The sequence below is a fragment of the Hemicordylus capensis genome, chromosome 1 (assembly GCF_027244095.1).
Source record: "Hemicordylus capensis ecotype Gifberg chromosome 1, rHemCap1.1.pri, whole genome shotgun sequence".
Classification (NCBI taxonomy): Eukaryota; Metazoa; Chordata; class Lepidosauria; order Squamata; family Cordylidae; genus Hemicordylus; species Hemicordylus capensis.
This window is the reverse complement of record NC_069657.1, coordinates 171,484,363-171,506,193: the sequence shown is the minus strand read 5'-3', so window position 1 is coordinate 171,506,193 and position 21,831 is coordinate 171,484,363. Positions and strand designations below refer to the sequence as shown.

Genomic DNA, 21,831 nt, shown 5'->3' with positions numbered 1-21,831 from the left:
TTCTCGAATGGGGCAAACAGCAGCTTCAGTTGGGATGTGATTGACTTTGGGCACATGGCAGAGAAGAACAGGATTAAACCTCTCTCACCAAGCACCATAGTCCTATTGCAATTCATCCCTCTTGCTGCAAGTGTTTCTTTTCTTTTTATTTTTAATGATAGGGAGTCTGCATATGAATCTCCAGTGTCTGGTTCAGTTTGGCCCACAGAACCTCTAGTCTTAACATTCACTTTACTGGACAGGACCAACTGTCCCCACGCATTCCTTGGGACTGGGGTCATAGCTCAGTAGTAGAGTATCTGCTTTGCATGCAGAAAGTCCCAGGTTCAATCCCTGACATCTCCTGGTTAGGAGATGTCCAGGCTGAGGAGGACTCCAGCCTGAAACCTTGGAGAGTGGCTCCCACTCAGGGTAGATAATACTGAGTTAGATTGACCAATAGTCTGACCCAGTATAAGGCAGCTTCCTATGTTCCTATAAGAACAAAACTTGTAACCTCCATTGATAGGGACATCTTTGCAGGAGGACAACCTCCTGCGCCTGCAAAGCAGTGCTGAATGTATCTAGGGATGTGCATGAATAGCTCAGGCAGCCACAGGTGGGGTGGAGATCAGGTCCTTTAAGAAGCAGTAAGCAGGATCTTACCTGCTTCTCCACTGCCCCACCGCTTTTCCAGGAGTGGCTGCAGCGCTGCTCCCAGAAGGCTGCTTGTGGCATTGGCATGCACATGGCCATCAAGTATATGGTGGCCATATGCATGCTGCTGCCATGCACAGGCTCTTGGGCAGTTCCGTGTGGCCCTTTGAACAGTGAGTGTCATAAGAACATAAGAACAACCCTGCTGGATCAGGCCCAAGGCCCATCTAGTCCAGCATCCTGTTTTGCACAGTGGCCCACCAGATGCTGCTGGAAGCCACAGGCAGGAGTTGAGGGCATGCCCTCTCTCCTGCTGTTACTCCCCTGCAACTGGTACTCAGAGGCATCCTGCCTTTGAGGCTGGAGGTGGCCCACAGTCCTCCGACTAGTAGCCGTTGATAGACCTATCGTGCCTGGAACAGCAGTAGGGCAGCAGAGGAGCAGGTAAGGTCCTGTTTATCAGCTTTTTAAAGGACCCGATCCCCACCCCACCGAATGCCAGAGCCCAAACAAGTTCAGTGCTTCCCTAAGGAGGTGCCAAACTGGTTCGGGCACATCCCTAAATATATCAACTATGCTGATATACTAATGAGGGCACATTAGCATTAAATGTCTGGCGGCTGTAATTGGATATCTCCTGTATATGCCATGACAGATTTGCCCACTCCTTAACTTAATGAGACCCTTTGTTGGTTACTCAACTTGATAAAGACCGAAAGCCTACCTATTTAACACAATCTTCAGCATTGCATTGCTGCCATTCAGGAAGCTTTTTCCATTTCAATAACAAGCTGCCTTCTAATTGGAATACTGTAAGAGAAAACATTTCTTCTCTGGGCCCTCCTCTGTGTCTGGGCAGCACAGGATTAAAAAATGAGATTGCTGATACTTTAATGAATGGCATTCAGCACTATTATTCCAAAAATGGTAACCTAATTTCTTTTTCTATTCAGTGAGTTAGGGATATTTCACTGAAAATAAATAGGTTCTTAATGGAAATTGTAAAAGTGGTTATGGACAGTAATGGCCATTATGGTGCTTGCAATTTTTTATACACGATAAATGTAATTTGGTCATAACACTCAAACTTCATTTGGCAAAAAAAGAAAAAGAAAAAGAAAACAGAAGCAGTGAAAACATATGGCAGTTGTTACTGTGAAACACAGCACTATCATAATTATTTATTTTTGTAATATTCTGCAATACATCATGATTTGGGCATTTAATGAAGTATATTGCACATACAAGGAAATATTTGCCAGCAAATATGTTAATATATGTTTTAAAATAACCACGGTGACTTAAAACATCCCCAGGCCTTTACTAAACAATATGTTGTTATTCCTTTATATCCTTTTCAAGCCATAATTTTTATGAAGTTAATTATGAGAGAGGAAATGAGCTTAATAATAAGGATTTCTGTCTGTGTAATCATTCATTATGATCCACCTTATCTTTATTGATTAACTTGCCTCAGAGGAACATGAAGCAGCAATATGTACGAGTTTGTCATCAATTCCATTAAGCCTTTGCCTAAAGAGATGGAACTTAAAAATGAGTTTAATTAAGGAAACAGTGAAGCATTTCTATCAGCTGTTACTAATTAACAAAAAGAAGCTGACATGCTTCTGTGAATAAAACATATATCTATCAGTACTGAAAACACAGATTCATCTGTACATGGCTTATAATTCATAATGACCATAAATTCATACACTGCTATACAGCTTGAAGCCTATCGGATCACATTTCACTTTTCTTTTTTATCCATACCTTCCCACCCAACCCCTCTATAAAAATCAGTCTGCCCCTCTCAAATTTTATTTAAGCACTTTGAATTGAGGTAGGAAATTGCATGTGGAGTTTGAATGGCTTTGCAGCATCAGAACTGAACAAGACTGGGGAAGTTTGTGGCAGAATTACTCCCCTAACATTGGCTACAATCCTGTACACAACTATGTTCTTAAATCCTTTAGGCTTCAATTGCATTTATGTAGCCTAATTGTGCACAGGATTGCAACCAGTATAATTATTTGACTCACTCTCAGGATTCAGGCTTTCTCAAGAACCACTGAGCACCACCAGTTCCCTTGGAAATTGGTAAGGAACCCCAGCATTTTATAGTCAGAATGGCCTTTTAAGTTAAGTCTATTGAGGCAAAATCCTGAAAGGCACTTGTAAAAGCTGTTTGAAATTAATGAAGTCATTTGCTTTTATCCATGCTGTGATTTGCATATCCTTCTGGCAAATTGCAAATTGGAAAAATATAATTGGAAATGGTAAACGTTCACTTCTGAATTAAAAAGCAGCACTTTGTCACTACAGCTAATATACTAAGCACTATATACTATCTTTTTGGACAGACCCACTGCAACAGTGACCTGCTGGCTGGCTTGGGAAGATACTATGCTCCCTGCACCCCAAAAACTGGGACTCAGAAGTTGTCAAGGCTGAGCCATGGGCTCCTTCATCAAAGTGATGCAGGGCCCAAGATCAGGATGGGGAGGGTCCAGGCAATCAGGAATTGACGGACAGAGAGAAGGCAAAAGTCAGAGTCAAAGCCAGTGGTCAAGATGGACGGGGGTAGGCTAATTAGGATCATGTAGTTATGCTGGTCTATGACCATAATAAAGATTGATTGATTGATCATGCAGCAAGCTACAGGCCAAGGGTCAAGCTAGTTAGACCAGAAGCCAGGGTCAACCAGTAAGCTGGAGGTAACCCTCCAACTCTTCTCTGACTGTTGGCTTCTCTAGAATGAAAGGGATGGTACAAACTGAAAAGCATCCTGGCAACTGAACGGGTCAGATAGCTACCTGAGTAAGACTAGAATTCCACCTCCCTTCTAGTCATTCGAGTTAATGATCACATTGAATCCCAGATATGTGCAGCTTCTCCCAGCGCTTCTCCCTGACAGATGACACCAAGGGTTCCCATGCATCCTGTGTGTGTTTTTCTACTGAGCTGCAGCTTCACACAGGGCTCCTTCATGGTCAGGGCCCTTATAAGTTATATGTGGGGCATTTGATGTGGGGAAAAGTAGGGCTTGGCCCTTGTAAATTGTCCTCCCCTGCCCTCTCTTCCATTTGTTTTTGAGTTCCAGTCTTGATGCATCTCCCTTTTCCAGATGCCAATGTTCTTGCCAGCATGATTGCCAGGAAGTGGATTCTGTGGCGGTCTCATTTGTATCTTCTTGAAGTGGTACCTGAGTGCACCTTTCCTGTTTCCCACTGGGCTTACAAGGTAGCTCACCCTACACCCTGAAGACAGTTTTGCTGTGGTATAAGCATGCTGTGGCATTTCCCTTCTTCCTTATCCATCTGGCTTCCTTCTTCCTCTGATGCAAAAATCCTGCTCCTCTCACATGAGTTATGACAGTGTCACCAGCATTGTTTGTGTGAAATCACTGGCACTCCAGGAGACTTTCCAAATGGCACCTTGAAATTGCTTCACTACTATAGGCTTGCTGTCCATTCCTATGATCTGGGTTTTGACACTGTCTTGCATACAGGAACAGGAGGGTCCCATTCACATAGCCACAACCTGTTTCGGGTCTTATATTTTTGTTTCAGGCTTAACACATTGTATGTGCATCGTGAAATAGTAGCTGGTTTTCTGAGTTTTGAAAACAGTTCGCAGACTTGCTGGGATTATTCAGAAGTAAATGATTTAGTTCAATGGGCTTCCTCCTAGGTAAGAGTACATAGGATTGCAGCTGTAGAAGTGTGGCTTGCTTTTAGAGCTGTGTGGGTGTCAATCACCAATTCTTTTTTCTTTTCTTTTGCACGATTCCACTGCCCTTGTGCAAATTCATGGAGAGGGGAGCAGGGGAAGGTGGTGGTGCAGAGAGGCAGGGGAAAGCCATCAGTCAGCCACCCCCTCCTCTTCTCCTGCAGGGAAGTGCCCTGTGTGCCAATCCAGAGCCAGGGGTTGCTCTCTCTCCCCTCAAAGCCTCAGCGAGGGAGGAAGTGGTGTAAAATCCGAAGGAGCTAACTCTAACTGGCTTCAAAATGTTAGGGTTGGCTGTCGGATTTTACCCCACTTTCCAGTCTGGAAAGCACCCAGGGGGACTTGACCTGTCTTCTGGAAAGCCTCAAAGTTTCCCAGGCTTTCTTTCTGTAGTGCCATCTTCGGGGGGAAATGCTGTGGCCCCTGTCTAGCTACTACTTGTACATGTGTGTGCCGTATGCATCTCTGTGGGCTGACCAATAGAAACTATCTGTGTGTGACTAATGTGGTGGCAGAGCAGTGTCCAGAGATGCATGGAATGGCTACCTACATTTCTGAAGCTTGGGTTTTCCTTTTTTACCTTGCTTCTCTTTGAGCACAAGACAACTAATGGCGGGGGGTGGGGGTGGGGCAGTTAGCCCAGTGTGAATGTTGCTAGCCTAGCAGGAATATCAGATCATCCTATTATTCTGACATTATGACTAGCTATAATATCACCTGAAATATTTCCCTAAGAGCTACTTTGTTCAGAAAGCAGCCATAGGAGCACACTATTCCTCTTGGGTTTGTCTCGTTTTTGCCCTCATCTTCTGTACATTCTATAAATAAATCATTGCAAAATGAAAGTGGTGAGTGACTCGGGTTTAAAAGGAGTTTTCCAAAAGAGGCACCTTCCTCTGGGAGTATGTGCTTAAATGGAATCCATAAGCTCAGTTTATTTTCTAGTCTTTCCACATGCTAGTAAATTCAGTGGCAGCAACACTGAGAAAATTGTTTTCTTTACAGAAATTCTCAGGGCTGAAGCTTGTCAAAGCCTGGCTTTGAAATGAACATTCTCTGTGCACACACTACAGGCATGTCTACACTACACATTTTAAGTACTTTTCAGAACTTGACTTGGAGTTATATTCTTTGTGGAGTGGGGAGCTACAGGGAAAATGTACTTTCCTCAATGACAATATGTCTGCCCTGACAATTAAACTGGCTTCAATCTGGATTTAAATTTGTAGTGCAGATGTCCTTCCTGTTTGAGTATAAAAATCAAACTGATTATCCTAAAACACCTGCACATCTTGGATAGCATTCCAGATGAATAGAATAATTATTCTGGTCTAGGTGGAGTCAGGGTCCCTGCTGAGGAGAGGAGAGCTGGTCTTGTGGTAGCAAGCATGACTTGTCCCCATAGCTAAGCAGGGTCTACCCTGGTTGCATATGAATGGGTGACTTGATGTGTGAGCACTGCAAGATATTCCCCTCAGGGGATGAAGCCGCTCTGGGAAGAGCAGAAGGTTTCAAGTTCCCTCCCTGGCTTCTCCAAGATAGGGCTGAGAGAGATTCCTGCCTGCAACCTTGGAGAAGCCACTGTCAGTCTGTGAAGACAATACTGAGCTAGATAGACCAATGGTCTGACTCAGTATATGGCAGGTTCCTATGTTCCTATGAGGCTGAGATCTTGGAGTAACACAGAACTCAGAAAGCGCCAAGGTCAAAGGAGTCAGAACAGAAGAGATGAGTATGGAAACATTGTATTTATATATATTTTTTAAATTTAGTATATTTGTACATCACCCCAAACTCATGTCTCTGGGTAGTTTACAAAACCAAAACAAATTAAAATAGAAATTAGAACTTTAAAACAGTTTAAAACCACAATTCTAGTTTAAAAGCTGGGGTGAATAAATGCATTTTAAAAGTCTTTTTAAAAGCTGTCTGAGATAAGAGGGGCTTATTCCAAGGCTTTGGAGCCGCAACAAAGGAGGTCAGCCCTGAGTAGCCACCAGATGAACTAGTGACAACTGCAGATGGAACTCTCTGGATGATCTCAATGGGTGGCAGGGCTCATAACTATGCTGACCAAGGCATAGATTGCCTTTGTCAGCCTGATGGATGATCTCCAACTTGGAGCTGACAGAGGGAGTGTGACTCTGTTGATTCTTTTGGATCTCTCAGCAGCCTTCGATACTATTGACCATAGTATCCTTCTGGAATATCTGAGGGGATTGGGAGAGGGAGGCAGTGCCTTGCAGTGGTTCCACCCCTACCTCATGGGCAGATTCCAGATGGTGTCTCTTGGAGACTGTTGCTCTTCAAAATCTGAACTTTTATATGGTGTCCTTTGGGGCTCCATATTGTCTCTGATGTTGTTTAACATCTACATGAAGCTGCTGGGAGAGATCATCAGGAGATTTGGTGCAGGGTGTTATCAGTATGCTGATGATACCCAAATCTATTTCTCCATGTCAGCCTCATTGGGAGAAGGCATAACCTCCCTAAATGCCTGCCTGGAGGCAGTGATGGGCTGGATGAGGGATAACAACAAACTGAGGCTGAATCCAGATAAGACAGAGGTACTTATTGTGCGGGGTCAGAACTTGGGAGACGATACTGATCTGCCAGTTCTGAGTGGGGTCACACTCCCCTGGAAAGAACAGGTACACAGTCTGGGGGTGCTTCTGGAGCCAACCTCTCCCTGGTTTCCCAGGTTGAGATGGTGGCCAGAGGTGATTTCTATCCGCTTTGGCTGATACGCCAGCTGCATACCTTTCTTGGGGTGAACGACCTCAGAATGGTGGTACATATGCTGGCAACCTCCAGACTGGACTTCTGCAATGTGCTCTATGTGGGGCTGCCTTTGTAAGTAGTCCAGAAACTGCAGTTGGTATAGAATGCGGCGGCCAGGTTGGTCTCTGGGTCAGCTTGGAGAGACCATATCACTCTTGTGTTGAAAGAGCTACACTGGTTGTCGATAAGTTTCATTGAAAAATAGAAGGTGCTGGTAATTACCTATAAAGCCCTAAACAGCTTAGGCCCTGGGATTTTAAGAGGACATCTTCTTCGCCATGAGCCCCATCGTCCATTGAGATCTTCTGGAGAGGTAAGTCTATGGTTGCCACTGGATCGTCTGGTGGCTGCTCAGGGATGGGCCTTCACTGTTAGGGATGTGCACAAAATCGGTTTGCCCGGTTTGGTTCAAATTCGAACTGGGTTCAAACCGGGAGGGGGAGGTTCGGTTTTGGTTTTGCTCACACCCCCCCCAGTTTGGTTTGAATTCTAATTTGAACTGGTTTGAACCTCCAAAAGTGGGTGGGGGTGGTAGTTTGTATCCATGGGTGCCTACCACCCAACCCCCAAAGCAATCAGACACTCGTCTGATTTTTTTAAATGAATTTTTGATTTTTCCCCTCATAGGGTATAATGGGACTTGAACCAGCCCATTATTCCCTATTGTGGAGCACCCATGGGTGCCAAGTACTACCCAAATCCCAAAGCAATTGGACACTCGTATGATTTTTTAATGAATTTTTGAAATATTTTTAATTATTTTTCTCATAGGGTATAATGGGACAGGAACCCATTATCCCCTATTGTGGAACACCTAGGGGCACAAAAGTGGGGTGGGTGGTAGACACCCAGGGGTGCCTACCACCCACCAAACCCCAAGGCAATTGGACATTCCTCCGATTATTTAATTTTTAAATTATTTTTGAATTCCCCATAGAGAATAAAGAGGATTCCAGCAAATGTATATCTTCACGTTGGGGGAGGGGAAGGGTGGCCTAGAGTGGAGTGTGGTGGGTGGTAGTTCCCAAGGGGGCAAGGAAGCTACCAGAATTATTTGAAAGAAATTTGGCAAAGGGAAGATTTTAAAGTGAATTTTGAAGTTTACGCATCTTTAAGGTTTTTCTCCATAGGGAAGGTTTCAGCAAATGTATTGTTTCACGGGGGGGGGAGGGGTGGCCTAGAGCGGAGTGTGGTGGGTTTTAGTGCCCAAGGGGAGCAAGGAAGCTATCAGAATTATTTCAAAGGAATTGGGCAAAGGGCTGATTTTTAAAGTTTAAGCGTCTTTAAGATTTTTCTCCATAGGGAAGAATGGAGGTTTCAGCAGCCCCATAACTGCACTTGGGGGGTGCTGGGGTGGCCCAGAGCGAGTGGTGATTTAGTGCACAGAGGGTGCCAACCTCCCTCATTGGTTGCTAACCCATGGGGCACTGGGTTTTGTTGTTTCTGAGGTGTTCTGAATGTAGATTCTCTGGTAGCATTTGAGATTTTCAATGACAAACCATGAATCCACTTTCATTTGCTACCAGAGAATCTCCACTCAGAACACCTCAGAAACAACAAAACCCTGTGCTCCATGAGTTAGCAACCCATGGGGGTGGTTGGCACCCTCTGTGCACTACACCACCAGCTATACATTTGCTGGAATCCTTATTCCCTATGAGAAATTCAAAAATAATTTTAAAATTCACCAATAATCGGAGGAGTGTTTGATTGCCTTGGGGGTTTGTGGGTGGTGGGCACCCCTGGGTGCTTACCACCTACCCCACGTTTGTGCCCCTAGGTGCTCCACAATAGGGGATAATGGGCTGGTTCGAGCCCCATTATACCCTATGGAAAAAATAATTAAAAATATTTCAATTTTTCATTAAAAAATTGTAGGAGTGTCTGACTGGTTCAGGGTTGAGGTGGTAGTTGGCAGCCATGGGTGCTCCACAACAGGGAATAATGGGCTGGTTCAAGTCCTATTATACCCTATGAGGGAAAAATTTAAAATTAAAAAATTCATTTAAAAAAATCTTATGAATGTGTGATTGCTTTGGGGGTTGGGTGGTAGGCACCCATGGGTGCCAACTATCACCCCACCCACTTTTGTAGGTTCAAACCAGTTTGAACCAGTTCAAACTAGTTGAAATCGAACCACCCCAGTTCAGTTCGAATTCAAACCTGCAGCTCAAACCTGATGGCTGGTTCGGTTCGAATTCGAACCATCAAACTGAACCAGTTCAAATCTGAACTGGTTTGAAGTCGAACCAGTTCAGATTTGAGAGCCTCCCCATCTCTGACAACTTTTAAAAAGGCACTGAAGACATATTCGTTCACCCAGGCTTTTAATTAGATTTATAGTTTTAATACTTTTAATGTTGGGTTTTAAATGTTTTTATGCTAATTATTTTAATGTTTATATTATTTTAATTGTAAACTGCCCAGAGATGCAGGTTTTGGGTGGCATAGAAATATGTTAAATAAAATAAATAAATAAATAATGAAGAAGACATTCACTTATCTAATGTCCAGGCAGTGGTCCTGCCCTTTTCCTAGGGAAGGCTTTGTTTTTATAAGGGGCATGGTCATATTTCTTTCCAGGTGTGCTGGCTCTGGTGGCACTGGGGGAACTATCTTAGGGCTGGTAGGTCCTCCGGGCACTCCTCTAGTCAGAGAACGAAGGTAGGGTTGTTTCCTTGGGTCATGATGTAGGGAATGGCTTGGGTTCTGATGGAGTGTGTGTGTGGCAGAGAGGGGGGTTTCCTGGCAATAAAAATACTCCAGGGGTCTAGGTCATAGGGACTTCCCACAGTTTCATCCCTTGGACTGTCCAACTGGGGAAACAGTAGGGATGGAGAAATAGTTCTGAATACAGAATGATAACAGGTGTTCTCTACCTCCAAGATGTGGAGTCACACACACATCAAGGAGCTAGACAATGTTGTACATCCCTATGAACATATCAAGTCTCCTTATTCCAATTCAAATAACTGGTCTGAATCTGCTTTATTCCGATTGAGACACCAGGTCTATCTAGGTCAGGATTCTCTACATTTAAATGACAGCTTTCCAGGGCTTCATATGGGGTCATTCCTTACCTGGAGAAGCCAAATATTGAACCTGGGGCTTTCTGTATGAAAAAATATATTCCACCACTGAGCCATGGCGCCTCCCCTACTCTCATAATATTACAGATGTAATTACCAAAATGACCCTGTCGTTTCAGCTCACTCACCATAGGGAAGCTCCAGGACTTTTTCATGGTACGTTTGAATATGCACCAGATTCAAACCAGACCAGGCATGCTTGGTTTTGGCACCACTCAAACAAGGACCCTGTTCAGTTTGAATTAGAACCGGTTCAGGCCCAGTTCAAGGATGGGGGGTGTTCAATTTTTAGTTTTAAAAAATGACTTACCATCTGACGAGAGCAGCTGTGGCCTTGGGGGGGGGTCTCTAGGGTCTCCACCTTTCCCTGCTTGCCTCCCCTCCCCACTGGCCCATTTTGGGGTCATTTCGGCCTTCTGTGAGTGTGTGTCAGCCATTTTCGAGGATGCTGCGCATGCACATGGCCTATTTGCATGACCACACATGCATGGCAGCCTTGAAAATGGCCACTGCACACTCGAAGGCCAAAATGCCCCCAAAATGAGCCAGCCCAGCCCATGGGAGACTGGGGAGAGGCTGGCAGGGAGATGCTGGAGACCTTTCCTGTGGCTGCCACAGCACCCCCCCAAAGGCGACCGCTGCCCTCGCCAGGCATTTTTAAAAACTAAGTCATTTTTAAAAACTAAAAATGCAACATCTCCCATGCTCAAACCAGGCCCGAACCAGTCTGAGAGGTTTGGTCTAACCTTGCACCAAACCGGTCCAGTTTGGTTTGAGGTCAAACCATTCGAACTGAGCTGGTTCAAGTGCAGCCCGGTTCTAATTAGAATCGCTTCACACATCCATTATTACTTTCCTCAAAAACCTCTGGTCTAGTAGCCACTGTCATCTCTGCCTCCTAACCACCAGTGCCACATGTGGGCTAATAGTTTGTGAACTCTGCTTTCACTGACTTTTTGAATACCATTCTGAGCAGGACTTTTCTGGTGTTTGCAGTGCCATGCAAAAGGTCGATATGTGCAGAGTTCTCTAGATGTCCTTGATCTACACCCAGCACTGACGACAAGAAGTGCAAAGCAAACAACAGCTGCATGCCAAACGTGACATCAGAATTGGTTCTAAATTATAGCTTGTCACTCTGTGAAAGACATATTTTCCTGAAATGTCTAACAAGGCTGAAGTATGTTTGATTAAGGACCTAACAGGAGAAGAAAACAAATATTGAAAACTTTTAACACATAGAGTTTTGACTATAATGGAGACAGGTGTTGTAAATACCAATGTGGGTGATCTGCAGAGGTGTTGTTATTCTAAGGAATTTTATCAATCAATCAATCAATCATTCAAACAATAACGGCAGACTGCTTTTTATAAGCAATGATCAGCTATAGACAACTACTGTCCTCCTCACACAGGATATCCTGTCTACTGTCTGAAGGCAGTAATTTTCATGCATAGTTAGGAGTATGGGACTGTTGTATTTAATTTAGTAATCTTTTATGTTACGCTGCATTGTTGAGAAGTTTGTCCCAGTGGGGATCCTGTATAGGGATGTGCATGGAACCATGCAGCGATCCATTCTAGGAGAGCCGAACTGGTTCTGTGGACCTGCGTTCAAGCCAGTTCAAAGGTGGAGGGAGGGATACCTTTAAGGAGAGGGGAGGGGAGGGGAGGGGAGGGAGCCCTTGAAGGTATTTCTCCTGCTGTGTTTCCCCCACCGGTGCTGCAGTTTAAAAGGGTCAGGCAGGGCGGCAGCTGAGCATACCTCCCTCATTGCAAATTGGGCAAACTGCTGATTTTTGGTTAATTTTTGAAGTTTGCGCATCTTGAAGATTTTCTCCATAGGGTATGATGGAGGTTTCAGGAAAAGTATAGCTTAACGCGGGGTGGGGGGAAAGGGTGGCCCAGAGTGGAGTGTGGTTGGTGGTAGTGCCCAGTTGATACAAGGAAGCTACCACAAATTTTTCAGAGGAATTTGGCAAAGGGCTGATTTTTAAAGAATTAATGAAGTTACATGTCTCTCAGATTTTCCTTGTAAGCTATAATGGAGGTTTCTGCAGTCTCATAACTCCACTTGAGGGGCACTGGGGTGGCCCAGAGCAAGTGGAAGTGTAGTGCACATAGGGTGCAAACCACCCACATGGGTTGCCAACCCATGAAGTACAGGGTTTTGTTCTAGAGGTGTTCTGAGAGTAGATTCCCTGGTAGCATATGAGAGTGGATTCATGGTTTTTCATTAAAAATCTCATTAAATCTATACTCAACACTTCAGAAACAACAAAGCCCAGTACCCCAATGGGTTGGCAAAAATTCCTAAGAAATCAGCCCTTTGCCCTATTTGTAATCTGAGTGCACCACCCTTGGGGCACTGCCACCCAACCCAATGTTTTGCCCCTGAAGCCCCACATAAACAAGTTGAAAGAGTGAAGAGAATGACCAATGATCCAGCATGGTGTAGTGGTTAGAGTGCTGGACTAGGACCGGGGAGACCCGAGTTCAAATCCCCATTCAGCCATGATACTAGCTGGGTGACTCTGGGCCACTTCTCTCAGCCTAAACTACTTCACGGGGTTGTTGTGAGGAGAAACCTAAGTACACTGCTCTGGGCTCCTTGGAGGAAGAGCAGGATATAAAATGTAAAAAAATAAAATAAATCTGCCTTGGTACTATGGAACAGCTTCAAATGTTCATTTAACTGAACTGGAGTGAGCCGTAGCCTACTGTTCAGAATTGTTGAGATTTATCATCACTGCATTCAAGAAAGTGCAAAACCATGGATCATGGTTACAAGAAAGAGAGAAGCAACAAAGATTCCTGTGGATGTCAATAGATTGACAGGTGTGTTCCCCACCCCCCTCCTTTTGTCTCCTGTAGTCCCATGTGGATGACATGTCCCTGCAATGGCATAAGTTGTGAACCACTGGCTTAGACATCATGTCCCACCAAATTACATTGTGGCCTAAATTACATTAGACTGCTCAACTTGGGCATCAAAATTTAGACACCACTATAACTCATTAAAATCAGAAGAAAAACAAAATAGCTTTTCAAAAGAGCCCTGAACAAGTCAAGAGATGCTTTCTAAACCTTTGGAAAGAAAAACTTGTGTAATTTCAGAACTGTCCTAACCAGTTTCTCGAAAAGCCTCTCCACACAATTTATACCATGGCTTTTAGCAAGAGCTTTGGAATTGGATTGAGCTCCCAAAGATATTTGGGTATTTCTGTCTCAAAATGCTGTCTTCCAAATCCCTTTGCAAGGTCAGTTTGCATTTCAATCACACTGAATACAACACTTAACTAAACTATTCATGCTCAACAGCTTTTGCATATCTTATCTTCTGCTAATCACTCAGTGCCTCAGCTGGAGTGGAGAGAGTCAGTGAAGTCAATCTGAATTGCAATGCTTTCCCAAAGAACAAAGCATTCTGTCTGAAACACAGTCATTTCGATTTGGAAACAAAAATCTCTATTTTTTAATTCTTGATTTTGTTTTGGTTACAAAACCTCCGAAATTGCCATTTTCAGGAACAAAATGTTTTGTACCCAAATCAAAATGCACAAGCCTAGTCAGGAGAGGTAAGAGCACTCTCCCTTGCCCTTAAAGGTATCCCTCCACCACCCTCAAGCCATCCCCTGCCAGCTCTGTACACATCCCTAATCCTGTAGAGAGTGGAGTCATAAATGAAAAGGCAGGGAAAGGAGAAAGAGAAAATGGAGTTGTTTCTGAATAAAATTCAGTTAAATCTACATAAGAGTTCTTTGTGTCTATGAGGGAAGCAGCTACTTTAAAAGGGACTCAAAGAAAAGCTTCCTAGGTAGTTTACAGATCAAAGAGCCTGACTTGACTCACAGAACTTACTATTTCTGGGAACTGGAGCCTAGACTAAATATCACTCTTTGGCTGGATGAGTCATCACTGATTCTGTTGTTACTATCCCTAGTGAGATCTCATACATGCATTGGCAAGCAGAGTGGTGAAGCTAAACTAACTCTTCAGTATTTTATACCCTAAATGTGATATTCCATCCAAAGATTTCAGAGAATAGCCCAGTTCAGATCTTATTCTGAAGCATGCTTTAGCAAGTATGCGGAACAAGCCTGAGGGAGCTTGTGGTTGCACAATCCTCCTCTCCTCTCCTGCACATCACAATAGAGGAGAAAAGTAAAACCTGCTTTCACATTATGAACAAACCACAGCTCCTTGTGACTGACAAGCTGGGGGAATAGTGGTTTGCTAACTAGAGTTAGAACAAGCACAGGTAGGAAACCTGGATCAAACTGTAGTTTGAGCTCCTGGCTTGTTCTAACGTCAGTAAACAAATCATAGTTCTCTGAGTTTGTAAGCAATGGGGAGCTGCTGTTTGTTCTTGAAGGGAAAGCGTTTTACTCTCCTTGGTGATCTTACTGTATGGTAGCTTGGTTGCAAGCTACCACACCATACAGTATGGTATAATTTGGTACAGTGTTAAGAATTTTGTCACAAGTATAGATGTGTAGTACAATGTTCAGCTGTATGGCTTCAGTATTTTTGATCATTATGTTGCTTCCTAAATAATTACCATTTTATTAAAGAACTAGGTTTGTGGTTCTCAAAGTATAGTGACTATGAAAGAGCCTGAGCAGTGGCTGGAAGGGGTTGGAAATGAAATAGACTGTCTGTAGATTCATAGGATCAGGCTGCAAATTATACATCTTGTCTGCTAGATTTCATCTTCCAGTGGAAACTGTGTTTTTACTGACTGTAAAACAATTTCATCATATAAGCAAATCTGCATCTAGCAGTATTAGAGTGAGTGCAAAGTGCTCAAAGGATTAAACAAACCAAGCATAAAGAACGAGTATCTATAACATAATACAAGCTGCTCTCAACAACTTCAATAAGCTCTTCATATTGTATTTTAAAGGACCTGTATAGGTGGGCTGGAAAGAACAAAAAGTACACCATTGATCAAAAGATGTAGAAATCAGAATATTCTCCTTATATCACCAGACAGATCTATTATAGAAGTGAGTGTTGTCAGTAATGTAGTATCAACAGCATATCATATTTTGTGTACAATTCCACAGCATAAAATCTGAACTAAAGACAACTGAAACAGCCCAATGGTCCACTAAAATATATCACTATAGTATAAAGTTTATGTTATAATTTCTAAAATGATGTGCAGGACAGAGGTATTGATGAACAGGAGAAATAACACATGGGAATCTTCTATCTTCTGAAAATATTTATTTCCATTCAAGATGTGTTTTGAAGATATATCTAATGTTATTCACTCACTCACATTTCTATACTGCCTTTTGTCCAAAGACTCCAATATGGGCAACAGGCTTGCAGATGTGATTGCATTTAAGTAAAAATCCTTTTTCAAATATAGTACACTTGATTTACCATAATTTGTGGTAGAAACGCCACAGTGAGTACGTTTTAAAAAGTTGTTTTTCACCGCCTGCGGCATTTACTGTATGTTGATGCAGCGTTTATGCACAAATGGAAGCAAAGGAGGCTACTGAGGAAGAGGAGGTGGTGGCCATGGAACCATTAATGGGACTCAATGAGGACGCTTCAGGAGGCCAGGCTCAGCAGTCTGTTTTAAGGTGGTGCCACAGGCCATGGAGGAGGAGGGGTGGAAGAGGAGCAAGGAGGGTAGAAGAACAGTCCATTTTAAGGTGACCCACCACAGGCCATGGAGGAGGAGGGGTGGAAGGGGAGCGAACTGGGAGAAGAGGAAGGGGGCGGCAGCAGCAAACGATCTGGTCCGGCCTTCCCCACTGAGAAGGAGGCATGGTGGCAGCACAGCAGGGCCCTCCGACTGATGAGAGGCTCCATTCTGCGGAGAGGGCCCCCCAAAGCAACAGACTCCCCCCACTTTTTTGGTGGTATTTAATTGGTTTAGCTGTGGTGTTTACTGTGATGTGGCATTTCTGCTGGGTTTCTGCAATTTTTCAGCTTTTTTGCCTTACTGCGGCTTTTACGCCAATGCGGCGTTTCTGCCTAAAATTATGGTACATTGTAATCTTGCGTAATCATGCCCCTTTCTGCTTTGATTATCAGCCTTCACAAGATCTTGAGATTCCTATTCCAGTTTTGAAAAGAGCAGCTGGATATCATAATCGCTTGTGGGTAAAAGCTAAGGAGTGGGCGGTCTGCCCATTTGTCTGCCTCTGAGAAACCTGCACCTGAATGAGTGAGGTTGCTGCTAAGGAGATCTAGGTAAATTGCAGCTAATCTGTAATTAGACTGCTAAAAAAAGCCTAATTTAGAAAGAAACCAAAATTAATGATCCGTCATCTCTTGTCTGCAATGTGGCAGAATAAGCAAAATATCTTAAAATGGGGATTAACATCTGGAGCACCTGCCTAATCTATCGCCATGTGGGCCAATATTTCTCCCAACCAGCTGACAAACCTGAGACGGAAGAGGAGTTTAGGAGAGAACATAACTCAGTGGCAGAGCATATGCTTTACATGCAGAAGGTCCTAGGCCTTCTGTAACTCTAAGCAGCAAAGGGAAATCCCTGTTTGAAGCCCTGGAGGGTCTCTACTAGCCAGTGAGATGATGCTGAGCTTGATGAAAGGGTGGTCTATCTCAGTATAAAGCAGCTTCCTCTGAGTAGCTGCAGTATGAAATATGGAGAGATTCGAGTTTATATGTGTGTGTGTGTGTGTGTGTGTGTGTGTGTGTGTGTGTATAAAAACATGTAAGCATATTATTTTAATCTTTTATCACATAACAGGCTTCTATGCTTTGAATATAATTCATAGCTGCACTTGGGTTCAAATCTGTTCCTAAGATCATAGTTCTAAGCTGACAGTTTTGCAAATTTGCTTGGCTGGCTTCTTGTAGAGCAGGGAAGTTAGCTTGGCTATAGGTAGATGAATTTAGATGGGGTATATGTCATTTATACAACAAATAACTTGTTTTCTAATGAGAAAGGCCACAAGAAGGGGCTTTTTCTGCTATGCGTTGGCCATTAGGTAATGGTCAAATGACAGTGAGATAATATAATCCAAATATATAAGTTATCTAAGTCAGCAATTCATAATTCTTGCACACAAGGCAATACTGATCAATACGTATTGATCAATCAAGATATCTTTCTAATCAAATAGGTTGGTGGTATCTTCTAATTAGATATGGCCTATCAAAACTTAAGTACTCCAAGCCATCCTTTTGGGAGGGAAAGGCACTCCTCTGATAAAGGATTATAAATGTTTAGGCCATTGATTTGATTGAGAGACTTTTCTCCCCTTTGGGGAAATTTTTCCTCTCCTTTTTGGATTCTCCCCCTCTTTTTCTCCATTTTCCCTAGCTTTGGACTTCAAGCTATAATTATTTTGATTTTTCTTTTAATATTCATTGAATCTCCTGTTTTGAGTTTTGTCTTTTGTGTTGCTGAGACTAATTTGCAGACCGATTCAACGTATTTGGTGAGATGCCTACTGAATTTCTTAATATGTTTAAACCTCTTAAGATATGTTCTTCTAAACTATTTCTAAAGTAGCTTAAATAAAATGTTAATTTGGTTTCTGGAGTATGTGCTGCATTTTATGGGTAGTGGGCAAACAGCTGGTCAGGACCCAATAAAACCATAGGTAAAATCTGGCTACTGGGGAAAATTAGGAATTAAAAAATTCCAACAAATTTGAGGGCTCATCCAGGATTTTGATCAGCTGTCATTTACTTTGCCTGGAATGTGAATCACAACAAAATTGGGATTTCAGGATCTTGGTGTTACCATCCAGCTCCTTACAATTGGGTGAGCCAGCTCATAAGCAGCAGCCGTGATGGTAAGTGTGGGGCAGCATGGCAACCAGTGGGGGCAAGAGAAGTGCAGTTGGTGGCAAGTAAGGAACAGCAGCAATGCCAAGACACTGCTGGGTGTGTGTGTGTTCTGTTGGTGGGAACAGTGGAGATATATATATATCCCACTGTTCCCACTGTTCCCACTGTTCCCATATATATATATATATATATATATATATATATATGCATGCCACATGGCATGCAGCAACAGGGGAAGGGGGAAGAGCAATAGGTGAGGGGCACTCAATGGTACCTCCTCTAGAGGAGACTGTTGGCAGTTCTTGTTCTTGGAACATGTCTGCCCTATTATAATTATGCTCCTGTTTGGATGGTGGGTGGGTGTGTGTGTGTGTGTGGAGAGAGAGAGAGAGTTAGTTAGGAACATAGGAATCTGCCATATACTGAGTCAGACCATTGGTCTATCTAGCTCAGTATTGTCTTCACAGACTGGCAGAGGCTTCTCCAAGGTTGCAGGCAGGAGTCTCTCTCAGCCCTATCTTGGAGAAGCCAGGGAGGGAACTTGAACCTTCTGCTCTTCTCAGACCGACTCCATCCCCTAAGGGGAATCTTACAGTACTCACACTTGTAGTCTCCCATTCAAATGCAACCAGGGTGGACCCTGCTTAGCTAAGAGGACAAGTCATGCTTGCTACCACAAGACTAGCTCTCCAGTTGAAAGTAGTATTGTATACCTGCTTAACAAGAAAGCCTTTAAAACATTATTCTGTTTATATTGTGTAATGTTGTAAATGAGCCTTCAGGAATGGAGCATTAATTCGTGATGTGCTGTGGAATATGTAACTATTCTATGTAACAACCAGGTACTACATTGACAGATACAGTTACCTGCAAGGCCACACGTATGTGAACATTCGGACCAGGCAGACCACTCAGAGACCTGGCAGTTGACTACACATTCCACAAGGCAGTGAGCAATCAATTTTTCAGGGATTTTCAAATTTAGCTATACAAACAAAACAGATAAAGTCATTCATTAAGGAAAGAATACAAAATATGAGGAACAAACATATCCAAGGGCCACTTCTCACTTTGCTAAGGGGTATAAATATAGTGCTAAGGGGGCATTTTCAACTAACCCCAGTGCAGCCAGCCCAAACTGGAATATACCTTTAGCTGACTTGGAAATAATCACCCAGCTAAAGCCCATTTAAATGAATTAGAATGACCTCCTTGGTATGCTGCACTTACAACATGACCCTACTTCCCCAGGTGTTTGTATCATCCCATCTGTATCCAGCCTCATCTGGATTGTGGTGAGTAGAAGGTAGAAACATCTTTGGATTGTAAACCTGTTATGTATGGAATGTGTAACTTCTGTGTTCCATTAAGCACATTGCTTCCACAAAACAGTTATAGCAGGAGCAGGGTATGGGGGTGGAGGTGGAATCATATTTTGTGAATGACTGTGCTTATTTTAAAACTGAACCTGGGTACAGGACTCCCAGATGCATGGTACAGATAGGGAAGTGTACTGTTGAACACTTCAAAGTCAACATAATGTAAATAACTGTATCTGTGTATGGATCTGTACCTCTGTGTGCTGTACACAGATTATACAAGGATTGAACTTAATGAGGTTGTTCTCATGTGCAGCCTAACCCAGGCTGGGATCAGCATGCAGTGCATTGTGGGATACCCAGAGACCAGGATGCGTCATTCTGGGCTCTGGAGCTCCGTGCTGCCTGGCACAGCAGCGGGATGTCTGGGAGCGCAGTCCACACTCCCAAAAATGCTTAGTGGATCATCGGGCGAGAAGGTAAGATTCATGCATCCTTCTACCCTCCCGCCCGCTCCCCCACCTGCCCAGTCATGTGAATGGCCCCAATGTGCGAATAGGACTTCTGTCTTTTCCAGAGTTTAGCCCTTCCTGTGTCTTCTCCTGTATTTTGATTGTTGAAATCCTCATTTACAGAACTTGAGGTCATATCCAGAGGTCAAAGACATACAGACTCAAAAAACCACCTACATTGATGGGTCATCCCAAACTCACCTGCTCACAGTAGTCCATATTCACTGCTTTCCCATCACTGCGTATGCAGCTTAGAAGGCGATTCTTAACACCTTGCCCACAGACTGCATTTTCACTTAGTTGACATGTGCTCCAATCTAAAGACAAGTCACAAATGCATTTAGTTCTGTAGGCCGAAACTTTAGTTTTTGAGCGCAACTAGAGAAGAGATCCAGTGAGCCTCTTCTCATGATCTGTGAGAAGGTCTTGTGTGTGGGCTGTGGGGAAGGCGGGTTTAACCAACCTTCTCCACAGATGATCTCCTCCTTTTCTATGTGTGGATGTATCGCCTGTCCAGACAAGCAAAAAGCTTCCTCTGCAGCTCTGGGGGTCGGAGTGCTGGGATGCCCCACCCCATCCCTGGAGCTCTGATAATGTACCATATGAGTGCACAGTGCATTATGGGAATCCCCCCTCCCCTCCCCGATAGTGACACATGAGCACAAAAATGAGGTTAAGCGAGTGCTCGCTCCCTTAAACTAATTTAGAATGGTGGCTAAATAGGCAAGTTTTCTGCCATGTCGCTGCTGGGATTGGCCTGATCCTGGCAGTTCACATGGGTGTGCAAAACTGGGCTGGGCTCCCTTAGCCTGGTTTTGCACACGTGTGTGAATAGCCTCATTCTGTAGGAAACAAACATGTGTCTAAGTCTCTGCCAAGTCTCTGTCTCAATGTCTCTTAAAGAAATCATCCCTTCTCAGTATGCTAGAAACTGTCCAGTGTTGATAAAATATATCATTTAATAAAAGCAGCTCATGCATGATCAAGTGCAATGCTGCTGCCCTGGATAACAAAATTATAAACTCTTTCTCAAGAACTTTTGCCTCAGAGCAAAGCTTGTCAAAGACTCCAACTAAATTTCACCCGACAAAGGAAGCCATGTGTCTTAAGAAATAAACAAACAGCTTTTAAAATTTCCATCTCTTAGTCAGCTCTGTGTAAACCATTTTCATTGCATCATTCTGCAAAGATAATGTTGAAAATGGCTACAAAAGCATAACCAATTGATTCACAGACTGAAGATTTAGTTTTCAGTCTGTCAGGTGTCACTAAAAAGATCACTCATGAAGATATTGCAGGTTCTATTAAAATGCTGGTAACCATGAATATCAATGTCAAATAATATTATTTCCAATTTCCACACACATGCACAACTTTAGTGTCCAAAATCTGCTCCAGATTACATACACAATTCTTACACATTTAGGTTTCCCCACTGAGTTAAATGGAGGGGACATCTCTACACAAGGATGACCTAATACTGAATCAATGGCCTGCAGGCACCAGAGCTCCAAATGTACATTAGACTATATAGTCTTCCAATAGGCTACCTGATCAAGGTATCAAAGTAGTGCCTCTTGCTTTCTTTGCCAAGAAGCAACTGTTTCATTTATTTCTGTATAGTCCTCAAGTCCATCTGCAAGCAGTGTCTAGAAGCTATCCTAGATTCTTCCAGGATAGCTGTGGCATAGCTCTAGTGTAAAATTGTGGTAGAGAACAATGACCCTGAGATAAATGCCACTGAAATACAGTGGCTGACATTCTGAATACATTACTCAACTGAAGTCCACCCAACTCTTGGCTACAGATGTTGGATTGCCAGAGGGAAGTAGCTGCTCATACTGGGAACACATGCTCTCCAGGAATCCCTGGTTTCCTCTACCTTACGTTTCAGTAGTTGCCTGAACCTACAGAAAGGAAGGCAGGAAGGAAGGACCGATGGACAGACACAACCACTGCCACCAAACTGTGGTAAGT

The 21,831-nt window shown here is 43.4% G+C and overlaps 1 protein-coding gene across 10 annotated transcripts in view; it reads right to left on the bottom strand.

The window, feature by feature from the left end:
- Window positions 1–21,831, bottom strand: part of THSD7B (thrombospondin type 1 domain containing 7B) — a 690,438-nt gene that overhangs the window by 15,975 nt on the left and 652,632 nt on the right. For all 10 annotated transcript variants that reach the window (XM_053254956.1, XM_053254972.1, XM_053254939.1 and 7 more), the window contains 2 exons: window positions 20,056–20,171; window positions 18,891–19,008 (listed from right to left, as the gene is read on the bottom strand). In XM_053254956.1, the coding sequence (XP_053110931.1) occupies window positions 18,891–19,008; window positions 20,056–20,171 (234 nt within the window). The remainder of the gene's footprint in view (window positions 1–18,890; window positions 19,009–20,055; window positions 20,172–21,831) is intronic.